Raw genomic sequence first — 18,366 nt, forward strand, 5'->3', positions numbered from 1 at the left:
ACTACTCAAGGCGTTCGAAAAGATCATGCTGCCAAAGAAGTACGGTTCAACTGAAAGGGCAAACACTGGAGACTCGCCAACACCCATTCGCTGCTACAACTGCAACTCTTTGGGCCACGTGGCAGGGGAGTGCCGCAAGCCCAAGCGCGAAAGAGGAGCGTGCTACGGATGCGGCAGCATGAGTCACCAGGTGTCACACTGTGACGAAAAGAAGAACAAGGTACATAACGATTACATATACAAATTTAATATATACATTAGAAATTACAATAACAAATGCTTGTCCTTAGATTGCCTCATCGACTCAGGGAGCCCAATAAGTTTTATAAAGCTATCATGTCTAGAGCACCAGTCGGAAAATAACCTAAATAAAGCGGAAGAGCGCTCACGATTAAGTTCAAATGAAGTCAAAGAAGATGATTTAAGTTTATATAAGTTTAACAAAGACAAGAAAAACAGAGAAATTTAATTTATTTTGAATACAAATGCGGATTACGCTTATGTTGTACTAAACAATAGCAAACTTAACATCTTTGGTAAAATACCCAGTTTTTTAATTATTAACAAAAATCGAATCAACTTTGAATTACTAGTAGTGGCAGACGAGTCGATGGGCTATGAGGCTGTGTTAGGTAGGGATTTTATGAATTTATACAAATTTAAAATTGTAAGTGACATTTGCAAGGAGAAGGAGAGTGGGACAAGAAACAAGTGCGAAATAGAAAATAATTGTATAGAAAGGAGCAAGTGTGAAACCGATAACGAAAAATGAATAAAAAATGAGTGTTTAGGAGAAAATTAGTGTTTAGAAGAAAATGAGTGTGAAATAAAAAATGAGTGCTTAGGAGAAAATGAGTGTTTAGAAGAAAATGAGTGTGAAATAAAAAATGAGTGTTTAGGAGAAGATGAGTGTTTAGAAGAAAGTGAGTGTGACATAAAAAATGAGTGTTTAGAAGAAAATGAGTGTGTAATAGAGAATGATTGTTTAGGAGAATATGAGTGTGAAGTAAAAGATGAGGGTGGTTAAGAGAACGAGCATGAAGTAGAAAGTGAAGGCAAGGTAGAAATTGAATGTTCTGCTATGGTTGAATGTCTGGAAGACAGCGATACCTGCGAGAGCGTAAAAGCCGATTTAAACTAATTACCAAGCCAGTATCCAGACAAAGAAAACGATTAGGAGTTGAAAGTAGGAACAGATTGTAGCCAATAACTCGCAGGACGACTTAAATACATGTTTAGGACAGCGTATGTAAACGCAGAAAGACCAAACTTACCACAAACCAAGTGGGAAATGAAGTTGAATTTCGAACACGAAAAACCGTTTCATTGCCCACAGAAAAAGGTTACATCAGAACCAGTGAGTCAGAATAACTTTCGCCTATAGTACTGGTAAAAAAGAACCAAATGTAATATTAATAATAATGTATCGTTTATTAATAGTGTTTTTCCTGATCCACAGTTATAGCAATATTCTTTTTTACCGCTTTGCCCACTTTGCTGCTTGAAACTCGTTATATGCTGTTCGTTATTGCCCTTCTTCTCCGATATGTTCAAACGATCATAGATATCGAACTCTTCTTTCAATGCCCTGAAGGTCTTACAGCGATACATGGCATACTTATACTCGTTTCTTATGTCCAGACCGTTCACAATATGGCTTATAACAGCCGCGTGTTCAACATGTCCGACTGCTGATATTTTTTTCATCTGCAGCAAGTACTCGTGCATCGACTCACTACTCTTCCTCTTTCTTTCTTGCAGCAGCTTATGAATGTCTGCACTGTTATAGCTACATGTGAATTCATCCAATAATACGTTCTTGAGTTCCTCATAGGTGCACACGCATTCAGCTTCAAGGAAAAGCTTAGCTGCACCGGTCATTTTTCCTCTGTCCTGCACATACTTTTGCTTTTCAGTAAGCTCATATGCGTCGGCATTTTTTTCGAATATCTCAAACCATTTTTCTATGGGAACCGATTTTCCATTACAATCGCTCACAACTTTTGTAAAATTATCTGGAGCGATCTTCATTTCTCGTTGCTCATCGCAAAGCACTTTCAAACTTAGCAACTTTATCATTTGATCAATCTTGTCATCAGTATTGTTTTCCGCATTTTCTAAATCTTCCTTCTCGTTTACACTCGGGCGCGACGTTCCTGGTACAGCTTCTTCCTTCTCTCTCTCTTTCCAGTGCAACGGCGGCGGTGTTTGCATCATTTTGCGGCTCTTTTCGACTTGTGTCTGTGTACCCGACGAGTGCTTGTCTTTTCTGTTTATAAGTGTGTATCACACACAACGTGTCTGTGCGTGTTTTTTCTGCTTGTGTACGTACTGCGCACGGACAAGGCGACGCTGCAGCGCGACAATGAATTTCACAATTTTCTAACCGAATTAAACGACCGATCTTTTATTAAACTCCGTGTCTACTGTTATGCTCACAGAATTTGGATTGTTCAACTTAATGTTTATAGCCACCAACAACTTTACAACTTTATGTAGCTACAAACAACAACTTTAACCACTTTTCAACAATCCTCTTCTTGCATCAGCTTCTGCTTTCTTCTGTTTTTCTTTTTCACACACTCCGAGCTCTGTATTCGACGCGGACGAGCCCCCAAATGTAAGATTAATAATAATGTATCGTTTATTAATAGTGTTTTTCGAAAAAGAGTACAAAGTGTATGATTTAAGATGTGCAATTAATGAGTCTGTTCTTCCGACTTTTTGTTCAACTTTCTGCTTCTACTTCCAACAACCGACTCCCGTATCGATAACCCCTTATCGGTTAGGTCTTTTAAACATCGGTTAAGTCTGGTTATATCGGTTAGGTCTTATCGATGGTATCTTAAGTTCAAATGTTAATTTAGATGGGATAGTGTTAACTGCTTGATATACTGTCCTTTACATTTATGCATAAAGATTCAGTTAAATACACGTCGTTCACGACCCCAATGGGACAATACGAATGGTTGAGGATGCCGTTCGGGTTACGAAATGCATCTGCGGTGTTTCAAAGATTCACAAACAAAATTTTCGCAGACATGGTAAAGGAAGACAGAGTTATAATATACATGGACGATATTATGGTAGCAACAAAAGATAGTGCTAGTCACATGGAAATTTTACAAGAAGTGATGAGACGATTGTTAGAGAATAAACTTGAACTAAGGATTGAGAATTCTTACAGTCAGAAGTTAAGTACCTGGGCTATTCCATATCGGGTAACGGAATTAAACCAGATACGAAGGGATTACAGGCAGTAAAAGGGTTCCCAATCCCTACGAAAACGAATGAAGTGCAGAGTTTCTTAGGGTTATGTTCTTACTTTAGACGGTTCGTAAAAGATTTTTCTACGAAAGCTAAGCCCCTTTATGATTTGGTCAAAAAAGACAGGAAGTTTAAATTCGGTATCGTAGAACTAGAATGTTTCGAACAACTTAAAAGTAACTTGTTGGAAGCACCGATCTTGGCACTTTACAATCCCAGAGATACGACAGAATTACATTGCGATGCAAGTTCGTTGGGTTTCGGGTCAATTCTAATGCAGAAGAAGGGTGATGGCAGAATGCACCCTGTCTTCTATTTCTCCAAGCGAAAAACAATTACCGAAGCAAAATACCACAGCATTGAGCTGGAGACACTAGCGATAATTTATGCACTACAACGGTTTAGAGTATACGTGCAAGGCATACCCTTCAAAATAGTGACAGGCTGCAACGCGCTAACTATGACTCTAAACAAAACGAGGGGGAACGTTGTGAGTTGCTGCGGACACCGCAACTCTACAGTTATACCCGATACTAAGTCAGTATGGCTCTCCTCCGGCAGACGCCGGTAATATTAAACAACACGACAAAGACTGCGTGCGAGAGAGACAGAAAATCAGTCTGAGCGTGACGTCGGGCGCGGCGTAGCCACTGCAAATTGATTTGTTCCTATTGGCTATAAAAATGATCTGATCTGATCCAGATTCAGCAATCTGATAGATGCAACAGATTTTCGTCCTTTGTGTGGGCGGAAGGGGGTGGGGTGAAATTTTGAGATACACGTTTTATAGTAAGATCTAACAGGAGTGCGGATACCAAATTTGGTTACTCTAGCCTTAATAGTCTCTGAGATTTTTGAATATCTCCAGATTTTCGTCCTTTGCGGGGGCGGAAGGGGGTGTGGCGAAATTTTGAAACAAACTCGTCTCGGTCCGATATACTAGGAGTGCGGATACCAAATTTGGTTGCTCTAGCTTTTGTAGTCTCTGAGATCTAGGCGCTAATGTTTTACTCTAAGCAAAGCCGCCTATGCTACGTGTGTGTTAGAGAGAGACAGGGCGAGAAAAAATGAAATTGTTTTCTTGATGCTGGCTATAATAATAATACGATCCATTTGTGGGGGCGGAAGTGGGCGGGGCGAAGTTTTGAAATATTTTTGTAGCAGTGACATATCACAGAAGTCTGGGTCCAAAACATCGTTGGTCTAGCTCTTATAGTCTTTGAGCACTAGGCGCTGAAGGGGACGGACAGACGGACGGACGGACAGACGGACAGACAGACAGGGCTCAATCGACTCGGCTATTGATGCTGATCAAGAATAAACGATTCCTTCTGGACGTTACACACATCCACTTTTACCACAAATCTAATACACCCCAATACTCATTTTGAGTATCGGGTATAAAAAGAACTCAATCCACGCATTGCTCGCTGGGCGTTAGAGTTACAAAATTATGACTACAAATTAGAACACAGGTCAGGAAGCAGAATGCAATACGTAGATGCGCTAAGCAGAGCCATTCAGATACTCACGGTAGACACAAACACATTTGAAGAAAATTTAATTATATACCAAAACAAAGATAACAAACTGATGGAGCTGAGAGAAACGTTACAGAAATCAGAACACAAACATTATGAGATGAGAAACGGAATAATATACAGGAAAAAAGATAACAATACTATCCTATTCTGCGTACCCGAGGAAATGGAAGGCCACGTACTCTATAAGTACCACGATGAACTAGGGCACGTCGTGATAGCATAGCTCGCAAACGACGGTCAACACTTGTTCCCTTTGCTGTCTCGTCACTGACAAAACCGAAAAAGACCACGAAGACACGGTCTCTCACTGAGCAGAACCCTTTTTGTCTCTTCGCTTGTGTTATGTGTTTCGGGTTTTCGGGTGAGCCCGACACACGATCGTGTCTCACAATAACAACTTAGAAAGACACTTTGGTCAAGCGCTCACAGCAAAAGTGTTTTTAGATGAGCAGAACCAAAAAAGTGTCTGAGTAAAGTGTTTTTAGTGCTAATCTTTTGTGCTATTGTATTGTAATATGTATATTTATTTGCAAAATTGGCAAACGAACATTTTCGTTTTGCTTTTCACGATTCATTTTAAGCTCCAATAGTCAAACCGTATAGAATTCACAAAAATTGATAGTTGCCATAAGCATCACACGTACAAGCACGCATACATACGCAAAAGACACTTTGTTCGTTCACTCGCGACAAGATGCTCAGTGAAAACCAGGAACAAAAGAGAAGTGAAAAAATCGGTCTTTGCTTGAGCGAAGAGCGAGTTGAGCAAACACAGATTTGATCGGGTCTTTTCAGTCCATTTTCTCAATGTGTCCGTCAATGAGAGGTTTTTATCAGACACGCCGAAAGTGTCAACAGTTATTTGCGAGCTATGCGTGATAGACAAGATGACCGACGCTATATCGAAAAGCTACTGGATATCAAACGTTAGGTACAAAGCCAAGCGACACATAGAATACTGTCTAAAATGCATCGCGTACTCAGCAAAGCACGGAAAAGAGGAAGGGTTTTTACACAACATACCAAAAGGGTCGGGACCATTCGAGGTAGTACATATCGACCATTTCGGGCCAGTCGACAAAGGCAGGGCCAACCAAGATGTTTTAGTATTAATAGACGCGTTCACCAAATTCGTAAGACTTTATACGACCAAAACCACTAGCACAAAGGAAGCAGTAATTGCAATGAAAGATTATTTCCGAGCTTACAGTAGACCCAGATGCATTGTGTCAGACAGAGGAAGCTGTTTCACGTCAAAAGAGTTTGAAGAATTCTTAGAACAGAGCAATGTTAAACACGTAAAGATAGCAACAGGGTCGCCACAGGCCAACGGGAAGGTAGAAAGGGTGAACAGAAGTTTGGGACATGATTGCAAAGCTTGTTGACCCGGAAAAAGGATTACACTGGGATATGGTAGTAGAAACAGTAGAAAACGCGATGAACAACACAATTCAAAGAACAATTAATGAACACCCGAGTAGAATGTTGTTTGGGGTCGTACAAAAAGGAAAGGTTTCAGATTTACTAAAAGATCATCTAGAAGAACTAACCGAACAACGGGCAACAAGGGATCTAGAAAAGATTAGAACAGTAGCATGCACTCATCAGGAAAAAATACAGTCTTATAACAAACAAGCAGCAGATTCAAAGCGAAGGGAGCCACACGTGTACGTAGATCATGATCTAGTTATGGTGAGAAATTTCGACACTCATATAGGGGTGTCTGAAAAGCTTATCCCGAAGTTCAAAGGACCTTATAAGATATCAAAAATATAGGTATTTGCTAGAAGATGTAGAGGGGTTTCAACAATCAAGGATCCCGTATAAAGGAGTTTGGGCGGTGGAGAATATGAAGCCGTGGATAGAAAATGGTAATAATGCAAATGTCACTGGGAATCAAAATGAAGAAACTAAGTTAAATGTAAGGAGTTCGGGAGCACTCCGGTCAGGATGTCCGAATTGTAGCAAGGTAATAATTAGTAAGGCATTCAATTAGTATTTAAAATAGCATACAGCGCGCATTGGTATTTACCGCACCATCGATACACTCGGCGGGAAATACCAATAGTGAGATATCGGATAAGAAACATCGATAATAAAGTAACTTCACTTTGTAAATGGCGATCGTGAGACACAGACGCGCAGCTAATAAAAAGAGTTATATCAAATCGCCGGGCTTGTGTTTTTATACATAGGCAGTTCACCCACACACCGATATTGGTCACTACAATTCCCAGGTTAGACGGCCTACACAAGTCTGATGCAAAAAATTATAGAGGTATAGCAAAGTTATCCGCTATTCCTAAAATGTTTGAGAAGGTTTTAACTCCGCACTTGCAACATCTCTGCAAGTCACTTATATCTCCAACTCTCCAACTTGTTAGAGTATACCTCTTTCATTATTAAAGGCTTTCAAGGTAACTTACAGACTTACATTCGACTCTGTAAACCATTCCCTTTTAGCGCATAAACTTGACCTTTTAAGGTTTCCGCCCAACCTCCTGAGATGGATTTCTAGCTATCTTTGTTCTAGGTCACAAAGAGTCCTCTTCAAAAACTCCATCTCTTTACCAGTAAAGGATTCTTCGGGAGTACCACAGGGCAGCCACCTAGGCCCCTTACTCTTCACACTCTTAATTAATGACTTGCCTTCAGTATAAACATACTCTCGAGTATGCGGATGATGTTAAACTCTGTGTCCAGTACAAGGACATTTCATTTCATTCTCGCTTGCAATCCGATCTCAATAACTTTCAGTCATGGTGTTGTGCAAACATGTTACACCTTAATGCCTCGAAATGCAAAGGTATGGCATGTCATCGATCTAGCCCTTTGTTGGCTCCCTATACCCTATTTGGTGGTTCTCTTGAGAGTATTACCCTGGTGGATGATCTGGCTGTTATGTTAGACCCCACGTTAAAGTTTTCCGAACACATTTCTACCATGGTAAATAAGGCCATGGGCGACCCCTATATAACAAAGACTCTCTATACCTCGCTTGTTCGTCCGAACTTAAAATACGGCTCCTGTGTATGGTGCCCTCAGTACAAAGTACACCAGGACCGTATAGAATCAGTACAGAAAAACTTTTTACTCTTTGCTCTGCGGGGCCTTAGCTGGGATGCGGGTGTAAGACTCCCATCTTACTCTAGTAGACTACTATAAGTAAACCTCCCATCCTTAGTTAACCGTAGAAAAATGCTTGGTGTGATATTTATGCACAACTTGATCAGGGGTGACATAGACAGACCTGATCTGTTGAGCCGCATAAACTTCACGATTCCTATTAGACTGACTAGAAATTTTATACCGTTGTTCCTTCCACTTTGTAGATCGAATTATTCCTTGCATGAACCGTTTAGGGTCTTATGCTCGGATTATAATTCCTTTTACCATATTATATCCACCACTAATTCTCTTCCTCTTATTAAATTACTAATCCTTACACACCTTTCTAGTAATTAGTAATTGTAGTGGTATTTGTATTTTGATTGCATGCTTAGTTTCTTAGTAAGTTTAGTGCTAATTTTCCTGGAATGTTAGTCTAATAGCTATCTTTTTTTGCATGTTTGCGTTCGGTTCGGCTACGCACCGTGCGTCATGCGGCAGCGCCCCTCGGTCGGTTGGGCGGGAGGAGGGCTGCGTTTTGCCTGGGATCCGCGCGTAACAGCCTTCTGCTGGTTTCATACGGGCCACTTGACGGTGCAGTAACTGCATCGCCTCTTGAAAGATGCAGTCATTGCATGTCAACGTCCAAGAAGCTTTTGTTGTGCTGGGAATGTCAAACAACTGCGAAACAGTATCAGAAAGATCAAATAATTTTTGTCGTAAACCTCCTTCAAACTATCAAGAGCCTTCTCATAATTTTCTGCAGAGATTTGAAACGCCTTCACTGTTCCCAATGCATCGTTAACGAGACACGACAGTAAGTGGTTGAATTTTTCCACATTTGTTAATATGGGGTCGTTATGCACCAAACTCTCGAAAAGGCTTATAAAGTTTTTAATCACTAAACTTGGGGAGATTCATTTTAGGCAGATGTGATGAATGATGCTGGCTACTCCTATCCCTCCTCTGTATTCGCTGAGTTTCGGGTTCTTTAAGTGCAGACATGTACAGAGCCTTTGTGGTAACACACATATCCTCGACCGATGCTCGTAGATCGTTGTTGGGACTTAAACAATCCACGTCTGCCTGTATATTAACTTTTCACGATCAGCTCGAGTCTGCATTTAATTTGAAGAGAGTCGAACGAAATAGTTTTTTCCTCGAAGGCCATTCGCACACGCCCTAGATCGCTCATCACCCTATCGTGTCTTTGCATTGCTGTTGCTAACTTTTGCAGGACTTTTGGACCCCATCCTTCTTTCGAACCTCCTTCCCTGGTAACAGTTTCCCTTTCCTTTTCACTCATTCTGGCGCTTACTCTTAATTCAAGAGGGTCGGAAAGTAATGCACTGGGTTAGACAATGGTTAACCAAAATACTGTAGGGTATGCAAAAAACTATGAATGAACGCGAAATTTCCACAAAAAATCTGTATCAATAGATAAATGGTCAACGGCAGCAACGGAAAAGTTGACAATTATAATGCCAATGTACACATCAAATGTTTTCCAAGAAACTATGTATCGGCATCAAAGTGTTAACGCAGCGAAACAAACACAAATTATGCTGCCAATGCACACAACCAAACGCAGCCAAATTATGCACAATATGTAAAGGCAGCACCAATAAGCGGTACTTCGCAAAAGAGAATTGAAAACAGCGGCAATGACCGGAGCGTCTGATTAGCAAGTACCGTAAACCCTCATCAATTTGCACTTTTCTTCAATTCACCAAAATTCCGCATATAATAAATATTTTATGTTGCTGGCTGTTCACTTTGTTTTATTTTATTGCTTTGTGTTTTATTTAATTGGTATTCCAACTCAACGAGGTGCCAAAAATTGAGACCAGTGGCCAAATAGAGAAACACAGCGCACAAAATGGTGGCTTAGTTCTAGCACTCAGTTTTTTTTTGGTGGTTCTCTTGAGAGAATTACCCTGGTGGATGATCTGGCTGTTATGTTAGACCCCAAGTTAAAGTTTTCCGAACACATTTCTACCATGGTAAATAAGGCCATGGGCGACCCCTATATAACAAAGACTCTCTATACCTCGCTTGTTCGTCCGACCTTAGAACACGGCTCCTGTGTATGGTGCCCTCAGTACAAAGTACACCAGGACCGTATAGAATCAGTACAGAAAAACTTTTTACTCTTTGCTCTGCGGGGCCTTAGCTGGGATGCGGGTGTAAGACTCCCATCTTACTCTAGTAGACTACTATAAGTAAACCTCCCATCCTTAGTTAACCGTAGAAAAATGCTTGGTGTGATATTTATGCACAACTTGATCAGGGGTGACATAGACAGACCTGATCTGTTGAGCCGCATAAACTTCACGATTCCTATTAGACTGACTAGAAATTTTATACCGTTGTTCCTTCCACTTTGTAGATCGAATTATTCCTTGCATGAACCGTTTAGGGTCTTATGCTCGGATTATAATTCCTTTTACCATATTATATCCACCACTAATTCTCTTCCTCTTATTAAATTACTAATCCTTACACACCTTTCTAGTAATTAGTAATTGTAGTGGTATTTGTATTTTGATTGCATGCTTAGTTTCTTAGTAAGTTTAGTGCTAATTTTCCTGGAATGTTAGTCTAATAGCTATCTTTTTTTGCATGTTTGCGTTCGGTTCGGCTACGCACCGTGCGTCATGCGGCAGCGCCCCTCGGTCGGTTGGGCGGGAGGAGGGCTGCGTTTTGCCTGGGATCCGCGCGTAACAGCCTTCTGCTGGTTTCATACGGGCCACTTGACGGTGCAGTAACTGCATCGCCTCTTGAAAGATGCAGTCATTGCATGTCAACGTCCAAGAAGCTTTTGTTGTGCTGGGAATGTCAAACAACTGCGAAACAGTATCAGAAAGATCAAATAATTTTTGTCGTAAACCTCCTTCAAACTATCAAGAGCCTTCTCATAATTTTCTGCAGAGATTTGAAACGCCTTCACTGTTCCCAATGCATCGTTAACGAGACACGACAGTAAGTGGTTGAATTTTTCCACATTTGTTAATATGGGGTCGTTATGCACCAAACTCTCGAAAAGGCTTATAAAGTTTTTAATCACTAAACTTGGGGAGATTCATTTTAGGCAGATGTGATGAATGATGCTGGCTACTCCTATCCCTCCTCTGTATTCGCTGAGTTTCGGGTTCTTTAAGTGCAGACATGTACAGAGCCTTTGTGGTAACACACATATCCTCGACCGATGCTCGTAGATCGTTGTTGGGATTTAAACAATCCACGTCTGCCTGTATATTAACTTTTCACGATCAGCTCGAGTCTGCATTTAATTTGAAGAGAGTCGAACGAAATAGTTTTTTCCTCGAAGGCCATTCGCACACGCCCTAGATCGCTCATCACCCTATCGTGTCTTTGCATTGCTGTTGCTAACTTTTCCAGGACTTTTGGACCCCCTCCTTCTTTCGAACCTCCTTCCCTGGTAACAATTTCCTTTTCCTTTTCACTCATTCTGGTGCTTTCTCTTAATTCAAGAGGGTCGGAAAGTAATGCACTGGGTTTAGACAATGGTTAACCGAAATACTGTAGGGAATGCAAAAAACTATGAAAGAACGCGAAATTTCCACAAAAAATCTGTATCGGCTTCAATAGATAAATGGTCAACGGCACCAACGGAAAAGTTGACAATTATCATGCCAATGTACACATCAAATGTTTTCCAAAAAACTATGTATCGGCATCAAAGGGCTAACGCAGCGAAACAAACACAAATTATGCTGCCAATGCACACAACCAAACGAAGCCAAATTATACACAATTTGGAGAAACGATAGCGTTACCGAAGTAAAGGCAGCACCAATAAGCGGTACTTCGCAAAAGAGAATTGAAAACAGCGGCAATGACAGGTGCGTCTGATTAGCAAGTACCGTAAACCCTCATCAATTTGCACTTTTCTTCAATTCACCAAAATTCCGCATATAATAAATATTTTATGTTGCTGGCTGTTCACTTTGTTTTATTTTATTGCTTTGTGTTTTATTTAATTGGTATTCCAACTCAACGAGGTGCCAAAAATTGAGACCAGTGGCCAAATAGAGAAACACAGCGCACAAAATGGTGGCTTGGTTCTAGCACTCAGTTTTTTTTTGGTGGTTCTCTTGAGAGAATTACCCTGGTGGATGATCTGGCTGTTATGTTAGACCCCAAGTTAAAGTTTTCCGAACACATTTCTACCATGGTAAATAAGGCCATGGGCGACCCCTATATAACAAAGACTCTCTATACCTCGCTTGTTCGTCCGAACTTAGAATACGGCTCCTGTGTATGGTGCCCTCAGTACAAAGTACACCAGGACCGTATAGAATCAGTACAGAAAAACTTTTTACTCTTTGCTCTGCTGGGCCTTAGCTGGGATGCGGGTGTAAGACTCCCATCTTACTCTAGTAGACTACTATAAGTAAACCTCCCATCCTTAGTTAACCGTAGAAAAATGCTTGGTGTGATATTTATGCACAACTTGATCAGGGGTGACATAGACAGACCTGATCTGTTGAGCCGCATAAACTTCACGATTCCTATTAGACTGACTAGAAATTTTATACCGTTGTTCCTTTCACTTTGTAGATCGAATTATTCCTTGCATGAACCGTTTAGGGTCTTATGCTCGGATTATAATTCCTTTTACCATATTATATCCACCACTAATTCTCTTCCTCTTATTAAATTACTAATCCTTACTCACCTTTCTAGTAATTAGTAATTGTAGTGGTATTTGTATTTTGATTGCATGCTTAGTTTCTTAGTAAGTTTAGTGCTAATTTTCCTGGAATGTTAGTCTAATAGCTATCTTTTTTTGCATGTTTGCGTTCGGTTCGGCTACGCACCGTGCGTCATGCGGCAGCGCCCCTCGGTCGGTTGGGCGGGAGGAGGGCTGCGTTTTGCCTGGGATCCGCGCGTAACAGCCTTCTGCTGGTTTCATACGGGCCACTTGACGGTGCAGTAACTGCATCGCCTCTTGAAAGATGCAGTCATTGCATGTCAACGTCCAAGAAGCTTTTGTTGTGCTGGGAATGTCAAACAACTGCGAAACAGTATCAGAAAGATCAAATAATTTTTGTCGTAAACCTCCTTCAAACTATCAAGAGCCTTCTCATAATTTTCTGCAGAGATTTGAAACGCCTTCACTGTTCCCAATGCATCGTTAACGAGACACGACAGTAAGTGGTTGAATTTTTCCACATTTGTTAATATGGGGTCGTTATGCACCAAACTCTCGAAAAGGCTTATAAAGTTTTTAATCACTAAACTTGGGGAGATTCATTTTAGGCAGATGTGATGAATGATGCTGGCTACTCCTATCCCTCCTCTGTATTCGCTGAGTTTCGGGTTCTTTAAGTGCAGACATGTACAGAGCCTTTGTGGTAACCCATCAACTTTTCACAATAATTTTCGATCAGCTCGAGTCTGCATTTAATTTGAAGAGAGTCGAACGAAATAGTTTTTTCCTCAAAGGCCGTTCGCACACGCCTTAGATCGCCCATCACCCTATCGTGTCTTTGCATTGCTGTTGCTAACTTTTGCAGGACTTTTGGACCCCCTCCTTCTTTCGAACCTCCTTCCCTGGTAACAATTTCCTTTTCCTTTTCACTCATTCTGGTGCTTTCTCTTAATTCAAGAGGGTCGGAAAGTAATGCACTGGGTTTAGACAATGGTTAACCGAAATACTGTAGGGAATGCAAAAAACTATGAAAGAACGCGAAATTTCCACAAAAAATCTGTATCGGCTTCAATAGATAAATGGTCAACGGCACCAACGGAAAAGTTGACAATTATCATGCCAATGTACACATCAAATGTTTTCCAAAAAACTATGTATCGGCATCAAAGGGCTAACGCAGCGAAACAAACACAAATTATGCTGCCAATGCACACAACCAAACGAAGCCAAATTATACACAATTTGGAGAAACGATAGCGTTACCGAAGTAAAGGCAGCACCAATAAGCGGTACTTCGCAAAAGAGAATTGAAAACAGCGGCAATGACAGGTGCGTCTGATTAGCAAGTACCGTAAACCCTCATCAATTTGCACTTTTCTTCAATTCACCAAAATTCCGCATATAATAAATATTTTATGTTGCTGGCTGTTCACTTTGTTTTATTTTATTGCTTTGTGTTTTATTTAATTGGTATTCCAACTCAACGAGGTGCCAAAAATTGAGACCAGTGGCCAAATAGAGAAACACAGCGCACAAAATGGTGGCTTGGTTCTAGCACTCAGTTTTTTTTTCGTTCTAAATACCTGTGAATTCGGCATAGATTAGCCGAACACTTTCCTTTTCTTTTTTGTTGATTAAAGATGAATCCAATTTGTCGCACAAAACCAGACAGCTAGAGCTCTATTCGCAACAGAACTAAAAAGCCAATGACTTGTGCCGAGAAAACGAAGATGCATTGTAGGTCACTGGTTTGTTGTGCGAATTTCCACGAAATGCTGGATGATGATGTCCCTGCTCGGGCGCCAATGAAAATTCGGACGATTTTTCCAAGTGAAACGTTATGATGACTCCGGTCCAGCGGGCACTAGTTGCGATTTTTTACTTTAAATTATCAGGTAATTTATGAACAGATAAAACAAGTGCTCGACTTCAAAGCATTTATTGGACTGGCCGCAGCCAGAGATAGCAATAACTCCCCGACTCCACCGCCGAGCCGATCTTGCATGCGCAGAGAGCAGTACAAGAGCGCGGCGTGTGAGAGCAAAAGCTCTGCTCACAACATCGCACACGCTAAGATAGGGTAATTAAGATCGTCTGCTGCAACAGTGGATTTCGTACCGGCGCAAGGACGAACTGAAGTTCGACGGACACTCGTATGCGCTCGCTTTCATCGAACGGTTGGAAGAAAGGGTTGACTCATACGGCGGAAGCACAGCACAACTGCCGCGAGCCATCTCCGGGCTACTAACTGGCAAGGCAGAAGGATGGTTTAGGACGTTCCAGATGCAAGGAAAGCCATGGACCGAGTTCCGGAAAGAGTTCTTGGAGTTCTTCCTACCCCCGCGATACTTTCAGCGCTTAGAAGATACGATCCGCTCCCGTCACCAACGACCCCGAAAAGCCTTTCAGGACTACCTGATCGACCTCCGGCTCATGATGCAACGAGCTCAGTATACTCCAGACAGGGAGCTGGATAGGATCTACGAGAACCTTCGGCCGGAATACCAACTGTTCACCCGTAGGCATGAGTTCGAGACGTTACGAGAACTGACCCAGTTGATAGTAGCGTACGAGACAACGCGGGACCGCGAACAAGCCAACCCCACTAGCGGCCGCTCAGATAGGAAAACCAGAACGCCATCATACCAAGGACTCAGATTATCCACCCCGCAGCATGCTACTCCAGACGACACCGGTCCCTCCCGGAATGCCGCGACGGCAAGTCGCGTGGCGACCCAGGACGGAGACCGGCCGGTGAACACACGACGAGCCTGCCGGAATTGTGGAGAAGAAGGTCATTTCAGCAGTTCATGCAGGAATCGGCGAGTGCTATTCTGTTGAGAGTGTGGCCGCCGCGGCATCCGGACGATCGACTGCTGTAGACTATCCGAGTCGGGAAACGGGCCGGGTCTCCGCTAGTCAGGGAACCGATCAGAGACGTACCTCCAGGGCCCCAAGGAGTAACTCATCCCCTAAGTCTGGAAGGAGGCAGGATCGCCGCGCTAGTAGCCATCGAAGGAGTACCGCTGAGAGCCACCCTCGACACGGGAGCAACACGGTCGTTCATCAGTCAACGGATCGCCCAGGAATCAAGTACCGGAGGGAATGCGCGGAATATAAGGACTATCGTCCGCTACAACAAAGGAGGTGATGCAAGCAGTGTCAGTCAAGGTAAGTCTGGACCAACAGGAAACGCGGGTGATTCTATTAGTCCTACCCATGGTAGTGGACGACATCATACTGGGGCTCGATTTCCTTTGCGTCGTCCAGGCCGTATTACAATGCGGACGAGCGTACTTGCAGTTGACCCAGCGGGCGATCCGGGAAACAAGCCCGATCCCCACGTCATGCTCGACTCGGACCCGCATGGTTACTTTTAGTGACGAATGTCCCCCGACTGCATCCGCTGCTCCACCGGACGAATCTCGAACACGCCAGACCCAGCAATGTACCAGGGACAACGCACCAGAATCTCGAACATGCCAGACCCAGCAATGTACCAGGGACAACGCACCAGAATCTCGAACACGCCAGAACTAGCAATGTACCAGTGACAACGCACCAGAATCTCGAACACGCCAGACCCAGCAATGTACCAGTAACAACGCACCAGAATCTCGAACACGGCGGACCCAGCAATGTACCAGGGACAACGCACCAGAATCTCGAACACGCCAGACCCAGCAATATACCAGGATCAACGCACCAGAATCTCGAACACGCCAGACCCAGCAATGTACCGGTGACAACGCACCAGAATCTCGAACACGCCACACCCAGCAATTTACCAGGGACAACGCACGAGAATCTCGAACACGCCAGACCCAGCAATGTACCAGGGCCAACGCACCAGAATCTCGAACACGCCAGACTCAGCAATGTACCAGTGACAACGCACCAGAATCTCGAACACGCCAGACCCAGCAACGTACCAGTGAAAACGCACCAGAATCTCGAACACGCCAGACCCAGCAACGTACCAGTGAAAACGCACCAGAATCTCGAACATGCCAGACCCAGCAATGTACCAGGGACAACGCACCAGAATCTCAAACAGGCCAGACCCAGCAATGAACCAGTGACAACGCACCAGAATCTCGAACACGGCGGACCCAGCAATGTACCAGGGACAACGCACCAGAATCTCGAACATGCCAGACCCAGCAATGTACCAGGGACAACGCACCAGAATCTCAAACAGGCCAGACCCAGCAATGAACCAGTGACAACGCACCAGAATCTCGAACACGGCGGACCCAGCAATGTATCAGGGACAACGCACCAGAATCTCGAACACGCCAGACCCAGCAACGTACCAGTGAAAACGCACCAGAATCTCGAACATGCCAGACCCAGCAATGTACCAGTGACAACGCACCAGAATCTCGAACACGCCAGACCCAGCAATGAACCAGTGACAACGCACCAGAATCTCGAACACGGCGGACCCAGCAATGTACCAGGGACAACGCACCAGAATCTCGAACACGCCAGACCCAGCAATATACCAGGGACAACGCACCAGAATCTCGAACACGGCGGACCCAGCAATGTATCAGGGACAACGCACCAGAATCTCGAACACGCCAGACCCAGCAACGTACCAGTGAAAACGCACCAGAATCTCGAACATGCCAGACCCAGCAATGTACCAGTGACAACGCACCAGAATCTCGAACACGCCAGACCCAGCAATGAACCAGTGACAACGCACCAGAATCTCGAACACGGCGGACCCAGCAATGTACCAGGGACAACGCACCAGAATCTCGAACACGCCAGACCCAGCAATGTACCAGGGACAACGCACCAGAATCTCGAACACGCCAGACCCAGCAATGTACCGGTGCCAACGCACCAGAATCTCGAACACGCCAGACTCAACAATGTACCAGTGACAACGCACCAGAATCTCGAACACGCCAGACCCAGCAACGTACCAGTGAAAACGCACCAGAATCTCGAACACGCCAGACCCAGCAATGTACCAGTGAAAACGCACCAGAATCTCGAACATGCCAGACCCAGCAATGTACCAGGGACAACGCACCAGAATCTCAAACAGGCCAGACCCAGCAATGAACCAGTGACAACGCACCAGAATCTCGAACACGGCGGACCCAGCAATGTACCAGGGACAACGCACCAGAATCTCGAACATGCCAGACCCAGCAATGTACCAGGGACAACGCACCAGAACGCCAGACCCAGCAACGTACCAGTGAAAACGCACCAGAATCTCGAACAGGCCAGACCCAGCAATGAACCAGTGACAACGCACCAGAATCTCGAACACGGCGGACCCAGCAATGTATCAGGGACAACGCACCAGAATCTCGAACACGCCGGACCCAGCAACGTACCAGTGAAAACGCACCAGAATCTCGAACATGCCAGACCCAGCAATGTACCAGTGACAACGCACCAGAATCTCGAACACGGCGGACCCAGCAATGAACCAGTGACAACGCACCAGAATCTCGAACACGGCGGACCCAGCAATGTACCAGGGACAACGCACCAGAATCTCGAACACGCCAGACCCAGCAATATACCAGGGACAACGCACCAGAATCTCGAACACGCCAGACCCAGCAATGTACCGGTGACAACGCACCAGAATCTCGAACACGCCAGACCCAGCAATGTACCGGTGACAACGCACCAGAATCTCGAACACGCCAGACTCAGCAATGTACCAGTGACAACGCACCAGAATCTCGAACACGCCAGACCCAGCAATGAACCAGTGACAACGCACCAGAATCT

General features: G+C 43.8%; 1 protein-coding gene across 1 annotated transcript; it reads left to right on the forward strand.

The window, feature by feature from the left end:
• On the forward strand, nucleotides 1-335 carry LOC117191836 (cellular nucleic acid-binding protein homolog). The gene is made up of 2 exons (XM_033396606.1): nucleotides 1-220; nucleotides 291-335. The coding sequence occupies exons 1-2, from the start codon at nucleotides 26-28 to the stop codon at nucleotides 318-320; spliced, it is 225 nt and encodes a 74-aa protein (XP_033252497.1). The 5' UTR covers nucleotides 1-25; the 3' UTR covers nucleotides 321-335.
• The last annotated feature ends 18,031 nt before the right edge of the window (nucleotides 336-18,366 follow it).

The sequence above is a fragment of the Drosophila miranda genome (assembly GCF_003369915.1).
Source record: "Drosophila miranda strain MSH22 chromosome Y unlocalized genomic scaffold, D.miranda_PacBio2.1 Contig_Y1_pilon, whole genome shotgun sequence".
In the NCBI taxonomy this organism is placed as follows: Eukaryota; Metazoa; Arthropoda; class Insecta; order Diptera; family Drosophilidae; genus Drosophila; species Drosophila miranda.

Bases quoted from the DNA above. Each gene is read 5' to 3' on its own strand.
- LOC117191836 (XM_033396606.1), top strand. From the start codon at position 26: ATGCTGCCAAAGAAGTACGGTTCAACTGAAAGGGCAAACACTGGAGAC. The intron at 221-290 runs GTACATAACGAT...GCTTGTCCTTAG, and splicing joins GTGACGAAAAGAAGAACAAG to ATTGCCTCATCGACTCAGGG.